Here is a 23,671-nt window from a genome sequence, read left to right on the forward strand (position 1 = left end):
TGACACAGACAGTAGGGAGCTATGAGCCTGTCCCTTCCCCTGTAGGGTGACACAGTGGGTAGGGATCTATGAGCCTGTCCCCTCCCCTAGCAGGGTGACATAGTAACACAGACAGAAGGGAGCTATGAACCTGTCCCTCCTCTTGCAGGGTGACACAGACAGAAGGGAGCTATGAGCCTGTCCCTCCCCCTGCAGGGTGACTCAGTGACACAGACAGTTGGGAGCTATGAGCCTACCCCTCCCCCTGCAGGGTGACACAGTAACACAGACAGAAGGGAGGTATGAGCCTGTCCCCTCCCCCGGCAGGGTGACACAGTAACACAGACAGAAGGGAGCTATGAGCCTGTCCCTCCCCCTGCAGGGTGACTCAGTGACACAGACAGTAGGGAGCTATGAGCCTGCCCCTCCCCCTGCAGGGTGACACAGTAACACAGACAGAAGGGAGGTATGAGCCTGTCCCCTCCCCCGGCAGGGTGACACAGTAACACAGACAGAAGGGAAATATGAGCCTGTTCCTCTCCCTGCAGGGTGACACAGACAGAAGGGAGCTATGACCCTGTCCCTCCTCCTGCAGGGTGACACAGACAGAAGGGAGCTATGAGCCTGTCCCTCCTCCTGCAGGGTGACACAGACAGAAGGGAGCTATGACCCTGTCCCTCCTCCTGCAGGGTGACGCAGACAGAAGGGAGCTATGAGCCTGTCCCTCCCCCTGCAGGGTGACACAGGCAGAAGGGAGCTGTGAGCCTGTCCCTCCCCCTGCAGGGTGACACAGACAGAAGGGAGCTATGAGCCTGTCCCTCCCCCTGCAGGGTGACACAGTGACACAGACAGAAGGGAGTGATGAGCCTGTCCCTCCCCCTGCAGGGTGACACAGACAGAAGGGAGCTATGAGCCTGTCCCCTCCCCCTGCAGGGTGACACAGGCAGAAGGGAGCTGTGAGCCTGTCCCTCCCCCTGCGGGGTGACACAGACAGAAGGGAGCTATGAGCTTGTCCCTCCCCCTGCAGGGTGACACAGTGACACAGACAGAAGGGAGTGATGAGCCTGTCCCTCCCCCTGCAGGGTGACACAGTGACACAGACAGAAGGGAGCTATGAGCCTGTCCCTCCCCCTGCAGGGTGACACAGTGACACAGACAGAAGGGAGTGATGAGCCTGTCCCTCCCCCTGCAGGGTGACACAGACAGAAGGGAGCTATGAGCCTGTCCCCTCCCCCTGCAGGGTGACACAGGCAGAAGGGAGCTGTGAGCCTGTCCCTCCCCCTGCAGGGTGACACAGACAGAAGGGAGCTGTGAGCCTGTCCCTCCCCCTGCAGGGTGACACAGACAGAAGGGAGCTATGAGCCTGTCCCTCCCCCTGCAGGGTGACACAGTGACACAGACAGAAGGGAGTGATGAGCCTGTCCCTCCCCCTGCAGGGTGACACAGACAGAAGGGAGCTATGAGCCTGTCCCCTCCCCCTGCAGGGTGACACAGGCAGAAGGGAGCTGTGAGCCTGTCCCTCCCCCTGCAGGGTGACACAGACAGAAGGGAGCTATGAGCCTGTCCCTCCCCCTGCAGGGTGACACAGTGACACAGACGGAAGGGAGTGATGAGCCTGTCTCTCCCCCTGCAGGGTGACACAGACAGAAGGGAGCTATGAGCCTGTCCCCTCCCCCTGCAGGGTGACACAGGCAGAAGGGAGCTGTGAGCCTGTCCCTCCCCCTGCAGGGTGACACAGACAGAAGGGAGCTATGAGCCTGTCCCTCCCCCTGCAGGGTGACACAGTGACACAGACAGAAGGGAGTGATGAGCCTGTCCCTCCCCCTGCAGGGTGACACAGACAGAAGGGAGCTATGAGCCTGTCCCTCCTCCTGCAGGGTGACACAGACAGAAGGGAGTGATGAGCCTGTCCCTCCCCCTGCAGGGTGACACAGACAGAAGGGAGCTATGAGCCTGTCCCCTCCCCCTGCAGGGTGACACGGGCAGAAGGGAGCTGTGAGCCTGTCCCTTCCCCTGCAGGGTGACACAGGCAGAAGGGAGCTGTGAGCCTGTCCCTTCCCCTGCAGGGTGACACAGTGACACAGACAATAAATAGTATGGTTACCAGATAATTATAATATATTGTACTTACGGGTTGTGTATGTGTCACTGTTTTCGGATTGTGAGTACAGGTTGGAGATGCCGCGTTTCACATACGTCTCCTCATTATCCTCAAACAAGTAGTTTTCATCACTGTAAGCATAAAGCATAAGCAGCCTTATCACCAGGCAGTGGCTGTATTGTATACATGAACAGGACTGTCCTAACAGCAGTGTAGGCCCCTGGGCACAGCAATGCACTGGGCCCCCTACCCATCCTCCAGCGATCGGGGTGGAGGGTGCTATCAGCAGCAGCTGTAATGTCCCGCGGGTGGTAGGGGGCGCTCTATCTTCCACTCACCATGTAGCACCTGGAGCCAGTGGCGGATCCATTTGCGGCCTCCACCCTGTTCCGTCCCCCCCGGCGCCGGCGCCGCACAGGGAGATGACGGGCGCCCGCTTAGATTGTGTTACCAGCGGGCGCCCATCTCCCTGCACAGCGGCAGCCGGAGGCAGGAGCTCAGTACTGAGCTCCGGCTTCTGGCTCTGTCACTGTGCGCCGTGCGCTATGGGAGAGACATCAGTCATAACGTCTCTCTCATAGTGCTGAGGAGAGGACGCCAGGAGGAGGTCTGGAAGCGGGAACGGGGCTCAGTAAGTATGTTTTTTTTCTTCCTTAATGCAGCGGGGGCATCTACTGGGGGCAAACTACGGGGGGACATTACTACTAGGGGGGCATCAACAAGGGGCATTACTACTGGGGGGGGCATTACTACTGGGGGCATTATATCTGGGGGCATCAGTACTGGGGGGTCATCTATTGGGGGCAGCTACTGGGGGACATTTTTACTGGGGGCCATCTACTGGGGGCATTATTACTGGGGGGCATCTACTGGGGGCATTACTACTGGGGGGTCATCTATTGGGGGCAGCTACTGGGGGACATTTTTACTGGGGGCTATCTACTGGGGCATTATTACTGGGGGGCATCTACTGGGGGCATTACTACTGGGGGGTCATCTATTGGGGGCAGCTACTGGGGGCATTATTACTGGGGGCAGCTACTGGGGACAATACTACTGGGGGGTCATCTATCGGGGCAAAGTCCTAGGGGGCATTACTACTGGGGGCAAACTACTGGAGGACATCATTACTGGGGGGCATCTACTGGGGGCAAACTGCTGGGGGACATTATTACTGAAGGGCATCTACTAGGGGCAAACTACTGGGGGACATTATTACTGGGGGGCACCTACTGGGGCAAATTGCTGGGGGACATTATTACTGGGTGGCATCTACTGGGGGCAAACTACTGGGGGACATTATTACTGGGGGCCAACTACAAAGGTGCTAACTACTGGGGGCATACTACAGGAGGGCATTACTACTGGCGGCTTAACTACAGGGGGGACAAACTACTGGGGGCATAACTACAGGGGCCAAACTACTGGGAGCATTACTACTGGGGGGGTCATCTATTGGGGGCAGCTACTGGGGGCATTATTACTGGGGGCAGCTACTGGGGGGTCATCTATCGGGGAAAAATCCTAGGGGGCATTACTACTGGGGGCAAACTACTGGAGGACATCATTACTGGGGGGCATCTACTGGGGGAAAACTGCTGGGGGACATTATTACTGGGGGGCATCTACTGGGGGCAAACTACTGGGGGACATTATTACTGGGGGGCACCTACTGGGGCAAATTGCTGGGGGACATTATTAATGGGTGGCATCTACTGGGGGCAAACTACTGGGAAACATTATTACTGGGGGCCAACTACAAAGGTGCTAACTACAGGGGGCATACTAAAGGAGGGCATTACTACTGGCGGATTAACTACAGGGGCATTACTACTTGGGGCTAAACTACAGGGGGACCAAACTACTGGGGGCATAACTACAGGGGCCAAACTACTGGGGGATAACTACAGGGGCCAAACTACTGGGGGCATTACTACTGGAGGCTAAACTATAAGGGGGGCATACCTACAGGGGCTAAACTACAATGGAGCAAACTACAGGGGGGCATTACTACTGGTGGCTAAACTAGTGGGGGCATTACCACTGGGAGGCTAAACTAAAGGGGGGGGGGTAAACTACTGGGGTCATAACTGCAGGGGCATTACCACTGGGGACATTACTACTAGGGGGGCATCAACAAGGGGCATTACTACTGGGGGGGGCATTACTACTGGGGGCATTATATCTGGGGGCATCAGTACTGGGGGGTCATCTATTGGGGGCAGCTACTGGGGGACATTTTTACTGGGGGCTATCTACTGGGGGCATTATTACTGGGGGGGGCATCTACTGGGGGCATTACTACTGGGGGGTCATCTATTGGGGGCAGCTACTGGGGGACATTTTTACTGGGGGCCATCTACTGGGGCATTATTACTGGGGGGCATCTACTGGGGGCATTACTACTGGGGGGTCATCTATTGGGGGCAGCTACTGGGGGCATTATTACTGGGGGCAGCTACTGGGGACATTACTACTGGGGGGTCATCTATCGGGGCAAAGTCCTAGGGGGCATTACTACTGGGGGCAAACTACTGGAGGACATCATTACTGGGGGGCATCTACTGGGGGCAAACTGCTGGGGGACATTATTACTGAAGGGCATCTACTAGGGGCAAACTACTGGGGACATTATTACTGGGGGGCACCTACTGGGGCAAATTGCTGGGGGACATTATTACTGGGTGGCATCTACTGGGGGCAAACTACTGGGGGACATTATTACTGGGGGCCAACTACAAAGGTGCTAACTACTGGGGGCATACTACAGGAGGGCATTACTACTGGCGGCTTAACTACAGGGGCATTACTACTTGGGGCTAAACTACAGGGGGGCCAAACTACTGGGGGCATAACTACAGGGGCCAAACTACTGGGGGCATTACTACTGGGGGGGTCATCTATTGGGGGCAGCTACTGGGGGCATTATTACTGGGGGCAGCTACTGGGGGGTCATCTATCGGGGAAAAATCCTAGGGGGCATTACTACTGGGGGCAAACTACTGGAGGACATCATTACTGGGGGGCATCTACTGGGGGAAAACTGCTGGGGGACATTATTACTGGGGGGCATCTACTGGGGGCAAACTACTGGGGGACATTATTACTGGGGGGCACCTACTGGGGCAAATTGCTGGGGGACATTATTAATGGGTGGCATCTACTGGGGGCAAACTACTGGGAAACATTATTACTGGGGGCCAACTACAAAGGTGCTAACTACTGGGGGCATACTAAAGGAGGGCATTACTACTGGCGGATTAACTACAGGGGCATTACTACTTGGGGCTAAACTACAGGGGGACCAAACTACTGGGGGCATAACTACAGGGGCCAAACTACTGGGGGATAACTACAGGGGCCAAACTACTGGGGGCATTACTACTGGAGGCTAAACTATAAGGGGGGCATAACTACAGGGGCTAAACTACAATGGGGCAAACTACAGGGGGGCATTACTACTGGTGGCTAAACTAGTGGGGGCATTACCACTGGGAGGCTAAACTAAAGGGGGGGGGTAAACTACTGGGGTCATAACTGCAGGGGCATTACCACTGGGGGCATTACTACAGGCAACATTACTACTGGGGGCAATACGGGCATTGCATAAGGGGCACCACTACTATGGGCATTGTATAAGAAGCGCCACCTCACATGCACCGAAGCCGCACGCAAATGTACTTGCCCCTTCCATGGTGCCCCCCCTATCATTTTTTCTGGATCCACCCCTGCCTGGAGCAGTAATTTCTACTAATTACTCCTTTACTGCACAGATGGTGGGAGATGGGGCAGGAGGGAGAACACTAAACTGTAGAAGGGGGAATTGGGCTGAATGAAGGGGCCCCGGTACATGACTTCCAGGGTGGCAGGAGGTGTTTAATACATCAAGATGGGTGGATATTGGAGTGGGCTTAATATTCATCATTTTCCGGTGGGAGGCAGCTTGCTTGTCTGCAGATATCTCCAGTTCCTGGGAATAGATTTCTTAGCTTTGACTGGGATAAAACAACTAGAGAGTCCCACCTTTCAGGAGGTTCTGGGGACTTGGGGATCAGAGTTCAGTATCCAGAATAATTCACAGAAAGTATAAAGTTGCATACCAGGCATGTGGAGCTGGAGCAGGGACCAGGTGCTGGAAGGCTGATATCTCTGGTTCTGGGCATAGTAGAGATAAGCTGCCAGTGTCCACAGAAAGGGGAGAGTCCCAGCTTTCGGAGTATACCCTCAGAAAAACTCTAAGTCAGACAGAACCTGAGATATCTGGCTGGGAAGAGCAATCACCAGGCTAGGATGGGGACCCCTGCTTTGAAGTCAGATATATCCTGTTCTCCAGGGCCGATTTTCAAAAATCTGGTACCCCTGGAAAAAAGGGGACCCTCAGCTATCAGCCTAGATTCCTCTGTCAGATCCACTATGTGCATGCACATGGCACAGATCACCTGCTCTGCGCATGCCCCTGGTTCTGAATCGGCGGACACTTTTTGTGTTTTGGTTTTGGTTCTGGTTCCATGCTCGTGTTTTGGATCTGGATTGGTTTTGCCAAAACCACCCTTTTGTGTTTTGGTTTTGGATCTGGATGATTTTAAAAAAAAACATAAAAACAGCTAAAATCACAGAGTTTGGGGGTAATTTTGAGCCAATGGTATTATTAACCTCAATAACAATCATTTCCAGTCTATTCTGAACACCTCACACCTCACAATATTGCTTTTAGGCCAAGAGGTTGCACCGAGGTCGCTGTATGACTAAGCTAAGCGACACAAGTGGGCGACACAAACACCTGGCCCATCTATGAGTGGCACTGCAGTGTCAGACAGGATGGCAGATTTAAAAACTAGGCCCCAAATAGCACATGATGCAAAGAAGAAAAAGAGGTGCAATGAGGTACTGCAGATACACATTCCTACCATCTATATGTGACACCTTCGACCAGCATACCGGCGCCGACAGCCCGACCGCTGGCTTACCGACAGTGTGGCGAGCGCAAATGAGCCCCTTTCGGCCTCACTGCGCTCGCCACGCTGCGGGCACGGTGGCGTACCACGCTATTTTATTCTCCCTCCAGGGGGGTCGTGGACCCCACGAGGGAGAATAAGTGTCGGTATGCCGGCTGTCGGGATTCCGGCGCCGGTATACTGTGCGCCTGGATCCCGACAGCCAGCATACTGAAGACCACCCCTGCTTCCAATAGGTAAGCAGTGGGGGTGAGAGAGTATTCGCGATCTACAGATGGCGAATGCTCCCAAAGTCAAGCTCCAAAAGTATTTTATTTTTGGAGCGTTATGAATGAGGTCTCTATACTAGTGTATGGGGACACCGGGCCAGCTCGGGATGCACGAGATATCTGTGGTATTTCCAGCGTTACACTCATGATGAATGGCACCAAAACTTCATTTTTACAAAAGTAGGTGAAAGTGTTCATTTCCACCTACTTTTGTAGAAATTAAGTGATGATGAATATGCCCCTTAGATTATGAATATTGGTGGTCATTCCGAGTTGTTAGCTCGTTATTTTTTTTCCGCAACGGAGCGATTAGTCGCTAATGCGCATGAGCAATGTCCGCAGTGCGACTGCGCCAAGTAAATTCGATATTAAGTTAGGTATTTTACTCACGGCATTACAAGGTTTTTTCTTCGTTCTGGTGATCGTAATGTGATTGACAGGAAGTGGGTGTTTCTGGGCGGAAACTGGCCGTTTTATGGGTGTGTGTGAAAAAAATCGCTGCCGTTTCTGGGAAAAACGCAGGAGTGTATGGAGAAACGGGGGAGTGTCTGGGTGAACGCTGGGAGTGTTTGTGGCATCAAACCAGGAACGAAACTGACTGAACTGATCGCAGTGGCAGAGTAAGTCTCGAGCTATTCAGAAACTGCTAAGAAGTTTCTATTCACAATTCTGCTAATCTTTCGTTCGCAATTCTGCTATGCTAAGATTCACTCCCAGTAGGCGACGGCCTAGCGTGTGCAATGCTGCTAAAAGCATCTAGCGAGCGAACAACTCGGAATGAGGGCCATTGTTGCACTGGAAGAAGAATGTAGCAGCGGTCTTTCAGCAATCTGCGTAGTAATACGACAGTCACACAGCCAGCGTTAGCAGGGATAGTACAGCAGGACGCAGTTTATCAGGTAACACGTGCAGGTAAGCGCAGCTGACATTTGCTTTATCTTCTCATTTCTTCAAACTGGAAATGGTTAAACTGAATTTGTCATTATTCCTCTTTTTAAACTTGTTTCTTTGCCCAACTAAAGAATATCTCATGTTGCTGAAGCACGTTGCTTGGGGCAATAGATTTGCTCTGTACTGTCATTGTCCCCCTCATTTACACACTAACCTCTGCCTACTGTCCCTATCAGGTATGTTGTTCCTAGAACATTTGGTAGATTCTCCAATCATTGGCCTAATTCAGCATGGATCAGAACAGCAAAACCTTGTGCACTGCAGGTGAAGCAAATGTAACATGTGCAGAGAGAGTTAGATTTAAGTGAGTTATTTTGTTTCTGTGCAGGGTAAATACTGGCTGCTTTATTTTTACGCTGCAATTTATATTTCTGTTTGAACACACCCCACCCAAATCTAACTCTCTCTGCACATGTTACATCTGTCCCACCTGCAGTGCACATGGTTTTGCCCATTAGAGGAAGATGTTGCTTTTGAGATCCATGCCGAATTAGGCCCCATGCCCATACACAATACTATGGTCATCCATATATCATACTTGCCTACATTAGAATTCTCCTCTCCAGGCCCGTGAGAAGGGGCGGGGCTAAAATGATGCAATTTGCATCATTTTAACCCCTTCCCTACCCAACGGACCCACGAATGCGGAAGGTTATCTCTCCATCCTGCCCACATCACTAGGGTGCAAGAGCAGGTTGCGGGAGGCCTGCCTACTCTTCCAGGGGCACGGGGGGGGGGGGGGCTACCCCAAAAAACGTGAGCCTCCCGCAGCTTCCGAGAGAGTAGGCAAGTATGCCATATATCACAGTGGCTGTTATTAGTTTTATATGGTTCCCATGGAAACGTGTAATCATGAGATAATTATGCTGGACACTGGCAGTATATGCTAATATGGAACAGGATGCAGTTATTAGGTCGACAACACAATCAGGATGACAATTATGATACTGACATTGCTAATATAGAAAGAAATAATGTAACGTCAGATAAGGACCACTTGGCCCATCTAGTCTGCCCATACACACACTTACCCACTTGGGTTAATTTTTGTTGGGAGACAATAACCTACCAGTGTGTTTTTGGATTGTGGGAGGAAACCGGGGTACCCAGTGGAAACCTACACAGGCACGGGGGGAATATACAAACTCTACACAGTTATGGCCATGGTGGGACTCAAACTCATGACCTCAGTGCTGGGAGGCAGTATTGCTGACCATTACACCATTATGTCACAGAAGATCAACATGTTTCAAAAGTCGTCACCTGAAATGATGACTGCCAAACGGAAAGTCCTGTTATTGTGGGGACCTAGAAGATGCAGCCATCATAGGAGCAGGAAAGTCACCACAGAGCCACCAAGAACGGTATGTCAACATTCTATCATGCAGACATGTAATCCGTGTCGACATGATAATTATAACGTGCCACTGCATGTCAACATTATGTCCATCTCAAAAGTCTCATTCAATATTATTTCTGGGCATGAGACAGTATTGCTGGGGAAGAAGAGGAAGAGGAGGAAGAAGAGGAAGAAGAAGTTGTTGTTTCACTTCACCTACAGGTATGTCAACTCACCCACTTTCCTCTGTCTTTGCTTTAAACAAGAAAAACGCCCCAGTGATGATTATTATAACCAGGACACAGATGGCTGCTCCAATGCCTCCATATAAACCTGATTTTAAAATCTTCCCTGTACAGGTTGCTGATATATACATGTATTGATCTGTATTTGGGCAACTGTATGCAACAACAAAACAAACAATATTTAGTACAATGGTTTAGGGACAGTTTATATAATTAAAATCAAACGTATGTGTAAGTTAAATATAAAAATATGTTAAGATTCTTTAGACTAGGGCAACAAATAAGACATTTATATTCCAATGTACTACTGAATTTAAAATACGGAGAGATAGTCATTAATATTTGATAGATTAAGGTAAAGTTTTAATTAGCGAGAGACAAAAATAAATGCTTGCATTAAGGTAATGTTGAATTTAGAAAAAGACAATATAAGCGAATAGGTATTCATTGTTAAGTACATTGAACTTTGTCCCGCTGAGTAAGCAGTATATTTGAGATGCTTCTGATGTAAATATTAGATTGTGTTGTACTTAGGTAGAGTACTACTGCCATCTACTGTCTTTAGTTTGTATTAAATTCGAATTTGTTTTTATTTAAAGACATAAAATGATTATACTGTGGAGGAATTCATTAGAATTACTGAGCTGGTGATGCTAGTTTCCTCCATGAAGATTGTAGGATGCTTGATATACTGTAATCTGAGAGCAGGGTCTACATACTGAGAATATATGGAATTATTTTGTGTGTGTGTCAACAATAACAGAAGCTACATAAATTGAATTTTTCTATGATTATTCTAACATAGAATTTGTACATATATTTTGTGCTAGTTTGTAATTTTTTTCTTTGTCCTAGTGTTGTAGAATTGTAATCTCATTAACCTATAAAAATGTGGTGCTATGCATTGCATTCAAGTTATGAAACCTGCTCAGAAAGAAAATGTTAAATACTGTAACTATTTGATCTTTTTAATGGTATTCTGTATTCTGGTTTTGCTAATAATCTCGAAGATCATCGTTTCTGGATAAAAGAGGTTCTTTCCCGTCTCCGTGTCAATCACCTCTATTGTAAATTGGAGAAGTGTGTGTTTGAAGTTAAAACCATTACGTTTCTGGGTTACATTGTGTCCGGTTCCGGACTAGAGATGGATCCTGAGAAACTCCAAGCAATCCAGAATTGGCCTATACCCTTAACCCTCAAAGGGGTCCAGAGGTTCTTAGGGTTCGCCAATTATTATAGAAAATTTATACGAGACTTTTCCACCATTGTGGCGCCTATCACTGCATTAACCAAGAAAGGTGCTAATCCGTCCAAGTGGTCCGAGGAAGCTACGCAGGCCTTTCACCTTCTGAAGCAACGGTTCATCTCTGCACCAGTTCTGAAACAGCCCGACACCGACTCTCCTTTTATCTTAGAGGTAGATGCCTCCTCCGTTGGAGTAGGAGCAGTGTTATCCCAGAGGGCCAAAGATGGACATCTACATCCTTGCAGTTTCTTCTCCCGGAAGTTCTCCCCAGCTGAGCGCAACTATGCCATTGGCGATCAGGAGTTGCTGGCCATCAAGCTCGCTCTGGAGGAGTGGAGATACCTGTTGGAGGGAGCTTCCCACTCAATCACCATACTTACTGACCACAAAAATCTTTTATATCTCAAAGGCGCACAATGTCTGAATCCTCGTCAGGCCAGATGGGCACTTTTCTTCTCTAGGTTTGACTTTAAACTCCAGTTCTGTCCGGGTTCTCAGAATCGTAAGGCCGATGCCCTTTCCCGCTCATGGGAGCAAGAAAATGAGTCAGAGTCTGCAGACAAGCATCCTATTATTAATCCGTTGGCATTCTCCACGGTAGGGATGGACTCTACGCCTCCACCAGGGAAAAGTTTTGTTAAGCCAGTTCTAAGGAAGAAGCTCATGCATTGGGCCCATGCTTCCCGTTTTGCTGGACATACAGGCATTCAGAAAACCCTTGAATTTATTTCTAGGACCTACTGGTGGCCAACTCTGAAGAAGGACGTTATGGAATTTATTGCCTCCTGCCCAAAGTGTGCCCAACACAAAGTCTCCCGCCAGTCGCCTGCGGGGCAACTGGTTCCATTATCTGTTCCCCGTCGACCATGGACCCATTTGTCGATGGACTTTGTTACCGATCTACCTATCTGCAACAAGTTTAATACCATCTGGGTGGTAGTTGACCGGTTCACCAAGATGGCACATTTCATCCCTCTCACCGGTCTTCCGTCAGCTTCCAAGTTGGCTCAAGTATTTATACAAGAGATCTTCCGACTTCACGGTCTTCCTGAAGAGATCATCTCGGATCGTGGAGTACAATTTGTAGCCAAATTTTGGCGAAGTTTGTGTCAAGCCCTCCAAGTCAAGTTAAAGTTTTCCACGGCTTACCATCCTCAGACCAATGGTCAAACCGAGAGGGTGAATCAGGACTTGGAGGCCTTCCTCCGTATATATGTGTCTTCCTCTCAAGATGACTGGGTTCAACTCCTTCCTTGGGCCGAGTTCAGCCACAACAATCAATACCATTCCTCATCTTCTTCTACACCATTCTTCATTAATTATGGATTCCACCCTAAAGTCCCAGAATTCCAACCGCTTCCCGCAACTTCTGTTCCAGCAGTGGATGTCACCTTGCGTCAGTTTTCAAATAACTGGAGGAACGTCCGCGCAGCCCTGCTTAAAGCCTCATCCAGGTATAAGAAGTTTGCCGATAGGAAGCGTAGAGCGGTTCCTGCTCTCAAGGTGGGTGATCGTGTGTGGTTGTCCACGAAGAATTTGAGGTTGAGAGTTCCCAGCATGAAATTTGCACCTTGCTACATCGGTCCCTTCAAGATTGAACAAGTCATCAATCCTGTTGCCTACAGATTACAGTTACCACCCTTCTTGAAAATACCCAGGACATTTCATCATTCCTTGTTGAAACCGCTGATCCTAAATCGGTTTCATTCCGCACTTCCTCCAGCTCCCAAAGTTCAGACTCAACGGGGAGTCGAGTACGAGGTGGCCAAGATTTTGGACTCACGTTTCCGTTACGGTCAGCTACAGTATCTCATTGACTGGAAGGGCTATGGTCCTGAAGAACGCTCTTGGACCAATGCCTCAGACGTTCATGCTCCTGCCTTGGTCCGAAATTTCCACTCAAAGTTTCCTTTAAAGCCTAAGAAGTGTCCTGGGGCCACTCCTAAAGGGGGGGGGGGTGCTGTCACGATCCGGGTATCTGGACGCCATTACCTGCCGTTTAGGTGTCTTCTGAGACTGGCCCAGCGTTCCAAATCCGGATCTCATCTGTGTCAACACTCTGCACATCCCTCCTGTCATTCTGAGACACTACCACAGCGGCGCCATGTTTGAATGCAACATGGCGTCTTCCGTCCTCCGCGGCCTCCGCCGCCATTACTGTGTTATTGCTGCAGGTTCTCAGAATCATGTATCATGCCTGCCGCGGCCTCTGCTGCCCTCCAAGTGTCTCAGCATATAACTGTCATCTGGCATCTCCTGTCCTCTGCGGCCGGCGCCGCCATTATCATTATGTTTGCACATTTCATTGGATTTGATCACATGCTCCAATTCCTCCAATCCACCGTCTCTGGAATCTGCATAATTGCCCCGCCAATGCCTGCATAGCAGCAGGTATAAGTATCCTGTGTCTGGGCCAGATAGATGTCAGTGCTTTGAATGTCATACCTTGTTCCAGTCTCAGAAAGAAAATGTTAAATACTGTAACTATTTGATCTTTTTAATGGTATTCTGTATTCTGGTTTTGAATTGTATAGCTGTCATTATTGAAGACTTTATGTGACTTTTTTTTAACTGTGATGTTGTCACGATCCGGGTATCTGGACGCCATTACCTGCCGTTTAGGTGTCTTCTGAGACTGGCCCAGCGTTCCAAATCCGGATCTCATCTGTGTCAACACTCTGCACATCCCTCCTGTCATTCTGAGACACTACCACAGCGGCGCCATGTTTGAATCCAACATGGCGTCTCCCATCCTCCGCGGCCTCCGCCGCCATTACTGTGTTATTGCTGCAGGTTCTCAGAATCACGTATCATGCCTGCCGCGGCCTCTGCTGCCCTCCAAGTGTCTCAGCATATAATTGTCATCTGGCGTCTCCTGTCCTCCGCGGCCGGCGCCGCCATTATCATTATGTTTGCACATTTCATTTCAAACCAGTTTTCCCTCCAGGTTCCAGCATGGGCGCAGCCATGTTGGATTTGATCACATGCTCCAATTCCTCCAATCCACCGTCTCTGGAATCTGCATAATTGCCTAGCCAATGCCTGCATAGCAGCAGGTATAAGTATCCTGTGTCTGGGCCAGATAGATGTCAGTGCTTTGAATGTCATATCTTGTTCCAGTCTCTCTCTCCTGTGGCTTGTTTCTCCAGGTTCCAGCTCCTGTCTCCAGCATCCACAAAGAGACCCGCACCTGCTTTCCATCCTGCGGTGCAGCCTGACTCTGCAATCCTCTGTGACTGCTCCAGCTTTCAGCTATTACTTCGTTTGCTTCCAGCTTCCAAGCTTTCAGCTATTAACCCATCTGTTTCCAGCAACCTGCTTCCAACAGAATTCAGCCTCCTTAAAGAGCCGGTGTTCTCCCAGCGGATTTCTACTTACCAGCAGTATCCACTACCACCGGTAACCACTCTTCATTTCATCTGTTTCCACGCACCCTAGCATCTTTTAGTTTTAACTCCGTGTCTCCACCATCTGGCTGGTTCCGTCCAGTGACTCCTACAGTGCATTCCAGTTACCAGCATCATCTCATACACCTACTGGCGTGTTCCTCGGTTGTCTCCACTACTAGAGCCTGGCCTGGTAAGGTTATTCTACCCAAGGACTATAACATCCGTTCTGCAACCTACCAGTGCTCTGTTATACCTTTTATGGTTTAGTGATCCAGGAACTGTATTATCTGCCACTGCTAATACTGACTGTGAACGCTGTTGTTATTATACGGAGTCTGTTTAATAAACTTTCATTTGACTTTTAACCTGCTTGTCATGGTCACACCTTCGGGTTTCCTTCCACACTTACATGTCCAGGGGTCTGATTAAACCATCTAAGTTTGATTTCATTTCACCCCCTACAACTGAGGCTTCCTCCTGTCAGCCTAAGCCCTCAGTTGTGACAGATGTGTTGCAATTATAAAAGTGATATTTGAAATTCAAAGAACTTAACCATAGGATACAGGGATGCATTGAAAGCAATATTTAGAAATTTTTACTAAGTCAGCCTGTTGTGCGGCTGCAGGAAGAGAATCTTCCTGCAGCTGTCTCTATCAGGAGGACTTCATGGTCCCTCTGCTTCCTGTTTCCCTCCCCACTGTGCCTGCCATGCTCTAATCATTGCTGATCGGCCAGCCGGCAATCCCTTACCTTCCCTCTTGACCCCCTGGAGGCTACAATGAGCACCTGGCACCAAAAATGCAAAGTCACAATGGTCGCAATGTTGCGACCATCAGTGGTCACGATGTTCTGATCACTGATGTTTGTACTGATGTTTTAAAAATATTTAGGTGCCAACAGGGGGGGGGTAGGGTTAGGCTGCAGGGGGGTGGGAGGTTAGGGTTAGGCTGTGGACAGGGGTTGTTAGGGTTAGGCTCCACCAGGGGGAGGTTACGTTTATGCACTAAGGGGTGAGGGTTAGGGTTAGGCTGCGGTGGGTGGGCGGTTAGGGTTAGGCTGCGGACAGGGGAGGGAAGGTTTAGGCACTAACGGGGGAGGTTAGGGCTAGGCTGCGGGAAAGGAGGGTTAGGGGTAGAGGAAAGGGGTTAGATTAGTAAAAACCACCCTGTCAGGATTACATACATCGGGATGCCGGCGTCTGTATCTTGACCGCCTGCATCCCGTCGGCCGGTCCGTCATCGCAAACCCACAGGAGGTTATATCGTTCTTGTATAGCCGCTAATGACATGTGTGAATCTGTCAAACCCTTTTGCTGTCCAATGCCGAGTATATTATGTCATTTTACCCAACCGGACGAGTTTTGTATAATAACTTTGATTTTTCATATATCATGCATTCATTTTTTACAGTATTCATTACAGTAAGTGTTCTATCATTGTATATCTCAGCCTGCATCTGCCGTCTACATGTGATAACACAGGACAGTCTGATGAGCAAGATGAATACTCACAAGCACCGGGGTCCAATATCTTTCTTTATCTCACATTTACCCTCGTTACAGCTCTGATAATTAGAGGACGTTGGCTCACAGTAAGACACACAGGTCAGGCCATCAAGATCAAACTGACTGGTGTAAAATCCGCTGAAACCTTCTGGAATTATTGTGCCACATAAATCTGAGGAAACAGAAGAAAATTTGCAGAAATTATACGGAAGATAATTATATTGTAGTGTGAGATTGTTCAGTGTACAGTTCTGTGGATTTTCCTTTGGATTTTCTAGGTATGAGAAAACCGGATACGCCACTTGTTGCAAGCGGCCGGTATAGTGTTCTCTTACCAACGAGAACTGGGTATTCTATTTTTTGAGCTGCATTGTGGTGATATTAGACAATACAGTCCATTTAATATATTTTTACTTTGTATATATCATTGTGTTACATGTAGCAGCCCCATTGAAATGCATGGGACCATTGTTAACGGTTCTTTTTAACTGAGATTTAATCAGTGATTATTGATGTGGATTGAATCAGTTAGTGATGTAAATCAGGTAGGATTACCGTACATGATCATGTTCATTTAGCAGTGGTCAGGGCTAGTGTGTGTACGCATCATTTTTATTTCTTGTTCTCCCTTGCCATTGGATTACAGTGGATAAAAACAGAAGAAAATATTTTATTTCTCATGGGACCATGATTTATCCAAATCAGAAAAAAAGAAAATCATATAAGTTTCCGTTGGACTTATTCAGAGTCACAGCTCTGAAATGAAGGTGGCTCATAGTCCTTTTCTTCTTCCTCGTTCCAGCATTTGTGTCTATCAACTAGAATGCTGCTTCTGAGTCATTGTTGGTCATCGTAAATCTTATCGTGATTGTCCGGGGTTTGCTTCTAAGGCGCACTTTGATTGGTCCTTGGGAGCTTAAATTGGAAGGAGTAAAGAACCTCACTGCTGGCAATTAGTATTTTGCTGCACTGCTCACTGCACAATGGCCCTCATTCCGAGTTGTTCGCTCGCTAGCTGCTTTTAGCAGCCGTGCAAACGCTAAGCCGCCGCCCTCTGGGAGTGTATCTTAGCTTAGCAGAAGTGCGAACGAAAGGAACGCAGAACTGCTCCAAAATATTTTCATGCAGTTTCTGAGTAGTTGCAGACTTACTCCTAGCTTGCGATCTCTTCAGACTATTTAGTTCCTGTTTTGACGTCACATACACACCCTGCGTTCGGCCAGCCACTCCCCCGTTTCCCCAGGCATGCCTGCGTTTTCATCTGACACGCCTGCGTTTTTTAGCACACTCCCGGGAAACGTTCTGTTACCTCCCAGAAACGCTGCATTCATGTCAATCACTCAACGATCAGCAGAGCGACTGAAAAGAGTCGCTCAGCCTTGTGTGAAACTTTTGTTTGTTGTGAAAGTACGCCACGCGTGAGTACTGTCGCCCATACGCATGCGCAGAAATGCCGAATTTTAGCCTGATCGCTGCACTGCGAACAACGGCAACTCGGAATGACCCCCTATGTGCATTCTGCCAGTCTACTCCTAATTTTGCCATGCAGCCCTCGTTTTTTGTTTTACATGTATAATATGTATAATATGTCGAGTCTATCGTACAGTTGCATTGTGCAGTATAAACTCATTGTGTAATGTATGCTATGTTTTTCCCCCTTCTTATGCTACGTATTCCCACTTCATGTTGCTGCTTGGCAATGCATTGTACCACAAAAAATCCCTAGTGTAAATGAGTACACCTGGTTTACTGTTCTGACCCTTGGCTGCATTATTGGAATTGTCTGCTACCTGTCATGACCTTGGATCATTACAAAAAAAATATGCTGTCTGACAGCTGCCCTGATCTAAGATTTATTATTTTAAGTATTCTATTTGCTACCTGGTGTGACCTCATCTACATTACTGTAAAAACACTGTCTGCTATTATCATGGCCTTAGCTATATATGTTGTCTGCTACCTGTCCAGACCTCTGGCTATGCTTTCTAAGGGACATTAATTTGCAGCCTGCTTAATCGTACTGCTTGCCTTCAAATTATTGTATAAGATTACACTTAAATAAGTCAGTACTACTCTAAACTGGTGGTTGTATTAAGGTCTATAGTAAAAGTTGCTTGCTACAAGTGAAGCCATAAATAGTCTGAGTCTAGGAATTTATCTAGTGCTCAGTGGTAGCCACAATAGGAATAAACTGGATTAAGAAAGAATAATTGCATATTTTTTATGTTATTGATACATTATTAAATTCAAAATTGTGTTATTTTATTAAATTAAACTCCACTTGTAGTGGAAATAGCCCAGGCTGACTGCTGCTGAGGCTAGTATTTATTTATTTGCTTTCATTTAAATTAATAATTAATTTTATATCATTTACAGCATGTGTTATAGCCATAGAAACCCCTTTGAAAGAAATGAGGAAACCTCTATATTATATGTGCACAAAATACATTTTGCTTTGTTTGTTTCCTCACTCATCTCACTAGCTCAGAAGCGACGCCGACTGTCTTAGACAATTGAGTTGATTGTTGCTGATTACGTTGGCTTTTTGCTCCTAAATGAATAAAAGAAAATGAGCTTTTTATGTTCTCACCATTCATACTGGGAGGTTTTTCTTCTGTCACATTTAAAATGCCAGAAATACACAGTGTACCTGTAAGAAGCAGAATGGGAAATTAATGTTGGAGAAGCAATGTATGACTTAATTATAGAATTATTAGGATGTTACAGAATGAGGCTTCTTTGTTTAGATTAAATATGGAACTATAGTCCCAAAAGGACTTAGCATGTCTCCATAATTGTTTAGCTGCCTATTCTAGCTATAACCTTTTACTCCTGAGCCTTGACCTTGGTCTGTCGGACATATGTGCACAAACAGTCCCTACCACTCTGATATCTGAGCAATGTCCGCACTTTGAAATGACTAGTACAGGTGTGGATTGTTCATATACCTTCCTGGGACCTTAGGCGGTGGGCCAGTGACCTACTGTAATGGCTTATTCTCCAGGGATCACCACCTTATTTTTGTTTGTCATGGTTGCATCCCCATCTACGCTCCCCCGGCTCCACTACCTGGCACCGGTATACACTTAGGGGCCACGGAGTGGCGCAAACTTACTATCAGGGTGGCTGCTCCCTAGTGAGCACTGTCTACACCACCATAGTACTCACTATGTGTGCTGAGCTCCTCCAATGACACATTAAGGAGAATGAGAACAGACGAGAGGAATATTTAATCATAGGAGGGCAACGGGCCAGTCCAGGATAGAGGTGGATGAAGGAGGAGGAGAATAAAAGGATGGAGGAGAGGAATGTTGAAGAGGGTAACTCTATTCTCATCTCCTATTGCATGACTGCACCTCAGTGAGTACCATCCATGGTGGAATGTTGGATCTGCAGGCTGAGCCATTGTATAGGAAGAGGATGCTCTCTTTATTGTACGGCGGTCATTAAATGCTCTTTGTACTATATGGCGTCCACTGTGATGCACTCTGTATTGTATTGGGATCACTAGAATGCTCTCTGTATTGTATGCCACTGGGCTGTGTAAAAGAAAATAAACGTCACATTGAATCTACTCTATGGTCTGGGTACAGGTAGGCAAAGGCAATGGGATTTATATTTTTCTATTTACACGACTAATGAAAATGTGTTTTGACCCCACCAACTTTTGTGTTGGTCTCATCAAGATGAGTCCCCTGGTTTTCGAGGGCCACTCTAGTCCACCACTGAATTAATACCTATATACAGATGGGGCCTCCGTTATTCAGGCTCATTCTGTGACTAGGCGTGTCCGCCTGGGTGCACCTAGTCACTGTGAGCGTCTCCGTCTGGACAGGCGTGTGTGCCCAGATGGAGACGGAGACGCGCCCGGACAGAGACGCTCTGAATGGGAGCGTCTCTATCCACTCCCAGCGTGACTAGGATGACGGATGCCTAGTCACGGCGGGAGTGCACTCCTGCGCCTCGGTCAGGTGAAATGACCGAGGCTCCAGCTGTATTCTCTGCTGGAGCCTGTCAGCTATGTTAAGAAATGTTGGCAGCCAACAAATACATACAGTAGGACTGTATATGTCTGGTCTACTGGGTGAAGAAAAATGAAAATGCAGATGCACACTCTAAGCACTAAGAATATTTCTAACTAAAACAATTATAATGAATTCTACATTTTAGCATGGAGTAAAATTGAGGTTCTTAGCATGTGTTTAGCCAAAAATGTGGGCCCACCTACCATGTCACGGAGACCTCATCAGGAGGGTCCCTATCATTCCGTATACTGACATATTATATGGACTTATAAGTAAAAACACCTAAAGGCAAGCTAAGGGCAAGTGGGTGGGGTGCTAGTCCAGGTAAAAGGGGTCTCCACCTTCAAGTGCACATACACAATTACGAGTGTACATACATACACAATTACAATTATAAGTAAGGGGGTGGGGATAGGTGTTTTAAATTAGTGTAGTCCTTGCATTTGCCGTCTACATATTAGAATAGGCATTATGATAGGTAAGACCTAGATACATTTATATGCTGTCAATATTAGGGATGTTAGGAACCCACCTAATGAGGTTCTCCGTGACGTTGTAGGATGGCACACTTTTTTTAGCCAAACATGTGCTAAGAACCTCAATTTTACTCCATGTAAAATTGGATAATTCATTATTTTTCTGAAAATCAATATTCTTAGTGGTCAGAGTGTGTATCCTTTCATCTGCATGACACTACAGGTCACAGCATGGTAGCGTCTCCTTTGTTTCAAAGTAGGGTGTGCTGTCAAGCCCCCTTCCCTCTCCCCTCTTAGTGCTGGGTGAAGACTCAGAAGATAAAAGACACTAGTTTAGTGGTTTCTATAAGTGTACTTTTCGGTCAATGCTGTCGCCCTAAACAGAAGAAACTATGTAACAGTCCTCAATGTCTCAGGTCACAGGAAACTCACCGGTGCAATTGTCTTTTTCTGTTTCTAGATCTTGCTTCACCTGTTCCACAATCGTTATATACTCATCGGTCACATTGACATCTTCCTTAAGCTCCACCTGCGCAATAACCTTATGATCTACAATAATACTGCCGCTCCTGTAACAGACACACGGGGAGTAATTTATAAACAGCCCCATAAACATGATCGGTAAATGTCACGTGTCGGACACAACAGCAGCAGCGGAGGCTAGGGTGGTTTCCAGCACGCACAAGCAAATACAACGGACAGGGCGCAGATAATCATATTGGTGGATTTACTCTCCCACGGGGACACGGTCATTAGGTCGACACCACTTAGGTCGAAAGTCATTAGGTCGACCATTATTGGTCGACGTTGCCAGGGTCACTAGGTCGACATGGTCAAAAGGTTGACATGAGTTTTTAAATTTTTATTTTTAATTTTTTGACTTTTTCATACTTTCTGATCCACATGGACTACAATTGGGAATAGTAACCTGCCCGATGCATATAGAGTGAAGCGAGCCATGCGAGGGGACACTGTGCACTAATTGGGGTTCCCCGTCACTTTCCAAAGAAAACAACACCAAACAAGGTCAAAAAAACTCATGTCGACCTTTTGACCTGTCGACCTAGTACATGTTGACCTAATGTGCAATAGTGGTCAACCTAATGACGGTCGACCTAAGTTGTGTTGACCCAACGACCCATACCCCTCCATACCCCTCCCACATGGCCATGCTGATTACCCGTACTCCTAACTGCCCTCTGTTGTCCGAAAGGGTAATAAATGCATTAAAAAAATAAAAAGAAGGAAACATGCAATGAGAGGAACTGACAAGTCAGACATTATACTTCACAGTAGTGATAAATCTCTGTGTTGTCCAACTATAAATAACTGTACTGTACTTCTGGAAACACATTCCGATGAAAGTGACAGATGTTCCGATGCTTTTCCACGTGTCCAAAACTAATAAAAATTAAAACACCTGACTGGTTTCTGCGGTTACAGTACAGATGGAGCCACGGTCATCTTGGCTTCTCTGCTGCACCTAGGCACACCATGGTTTATTAGCATAAACCCTTCATCTATTGTTCTCAGATGCAATACAATACAGAGAGACCAATGCATCAGGGGATTAAGTCATTACAGGAGGGGATTAAGTCCGATTGCCTTTGCTCAATTAATCCTATTAAAGGCCAAGATGAAGATGGCCCCATCTGTAGGTCTGTTATTTCCACTTCTCTGTCACTGCTTGGATGAATATTGGCCCTCATTCCGAGTTGTTCGCTCGCAAGCTGCTTTTAGCAGCATTGCACACGCTAAGCCGCCGCCTACTGGGAGTGTATCTTAGCTTATCAAAATTGCGAACGAACGATTCTCAAAAATGCGATTAGACACTTCTTAGCAGTTTCTGAGTAGCTCCAGACTTACTCTGCCACTGCGATCAGTTCAGTCCGTTTAGTTCCTGGTTTGACGTCACAAACACACCCAGCGTTCGCCCAGACACTCCTCCGTTTCTCCAGCCACTCCCGTGTTTTTCACAGAAACGGTAGCGTTTTTTCGCACACACCCATAAAACGGCCAGTTTCCGCCCAGAAACACCCACTTCCTGTCAATCACATTACGATCACCAGATCGAAGAAAAAACCGTGAGTAAAATACCTAACTGCATAGCAAATTTACTTGGCGCAGTCGCACTGCGGACATTGCGCATGCGCATTAGCGACTAATCGCTCCGTTGCGAGAAAAAAATAACGAGCGAACAACTCGGAATGACCCCCACTGTATTGTATTGTTAACGTATCGGAAAATTATGAACAATGAGGGGGTTTGGTATGTTCTGTTGACATTCAGTATCTAGACACCATAATGTCTACAGGTACAGTACATAATGTCGACATCCAATTTTAGCCTCACCCTAACCCTTAACCCTAACTTTAAACCTGAGCTCTGATCCCTAACACCACACCTAACCTCTAACCCTACACCCTAATCCTTATCCTCTAACTCTAAAACTGTATCCCCAACCCTAATCCATATCCTTTAACGCTAAACCCAACTCTAATTCTTAACCCCTATAGTGTAACTCTTAACTTCAATCCCTAACTCCAACTCTGATCCTTAACGCCAGCCCTAATCTATACCCTCTAACCCTAAACTGTAATCAGTGACCCCAACTAATTCCTAACCCCAACCCTAGTCCCTGTCCTTTAATGCTAAAGTCTAATGCCTAACCCCAACTCTATCTCCTAACCCTAATCCCTACCCCCAACTCTGATCCCTAACCCCAACCCTAATCCCTATCCTCTAACCCTAATCCCTACCCCCAACTCTGATCCCTAACCCCAGCCCTAATGCCTATTCTCTAACACTAATCCCTACCCCCAACTCTGATCCCTAACCCCAGCCCTAATGCCTATTCTCTAACCCTAAACTTTAATCCCAAACTCCAACTCTGATCCTTAACGCCAACCCTAACATATATCCTCTAACCCTAAACTGTAATCAGTGATCCCAACTAATTCCTAACCCCAACCCTAGTCCCTGTCCTTTAATGCTAAAGTCTAATGACTAACCCCAACCCTAATCCCTATCCTCTAACCCTAAACTTTAACCCCTAACCCCAACTCTGATCCCTAACACCAACCCTAATCCCTAGCCTCTAGCCCTAAACTTTAACCCCTAACCGCAACTCTGATCCCTAACCCCAGCCCTAATCCCTATCCTCTGACCCTAAACTTTAACTCCTAACCCCAA

The 23,671-nt window shown here is 47.4% G+C and overlaps 1 protein-coding gene across 1 annotated transcript in view; it reads right to left on the reverse strand.

The window, feature by feature from the left end:
• LOC134934225 (mucin-4-like) overlaps positions 1-23,671 on the reverse strand; it is a 149,692-nt gene that overhangs the window by 14,059 nt on the left and 111,962 nt on the right. The window contains exons 7-11 of the mRNA XM_063929710.1: positions 20,912-21,048; positions 18,569-18,628; positions 15,985-16,150; positions 9,831-9,992; positions 2,111-2,211 (exon numbers count right to left, since the gene is read on the reverse strand). Coding sequence (XP_063785780.1) covers positions 2,111-2,211; positions 9,831-9,992; positions 15,985-16,150; positions 18,569-18,628; positions 20,912-21,048 — 626 coding nt within the window. The remainder of the gene's footprint in view (positions 1-2,110; positions 2,212-9,830; positions 9,993-15,984; positions 16,151-18,568; positions 18,629-20,911; positions 21,049-23,671) is intronic.

This window comes from Pseudophryne corroboree, chromosome 6 (genome assembly GCF_028390025.1).
Source record: "Pseudophryne corroboree isolate aPseCor3 chromosome 6, aPseCor3.hap2, whole genome shotgun sequence".
NCBI lineage: Eukaryota > Metazoa > Chordata > Amphibia > Anura > Myobatrachidae > Pseudophryne > Pseudophryne corroboree.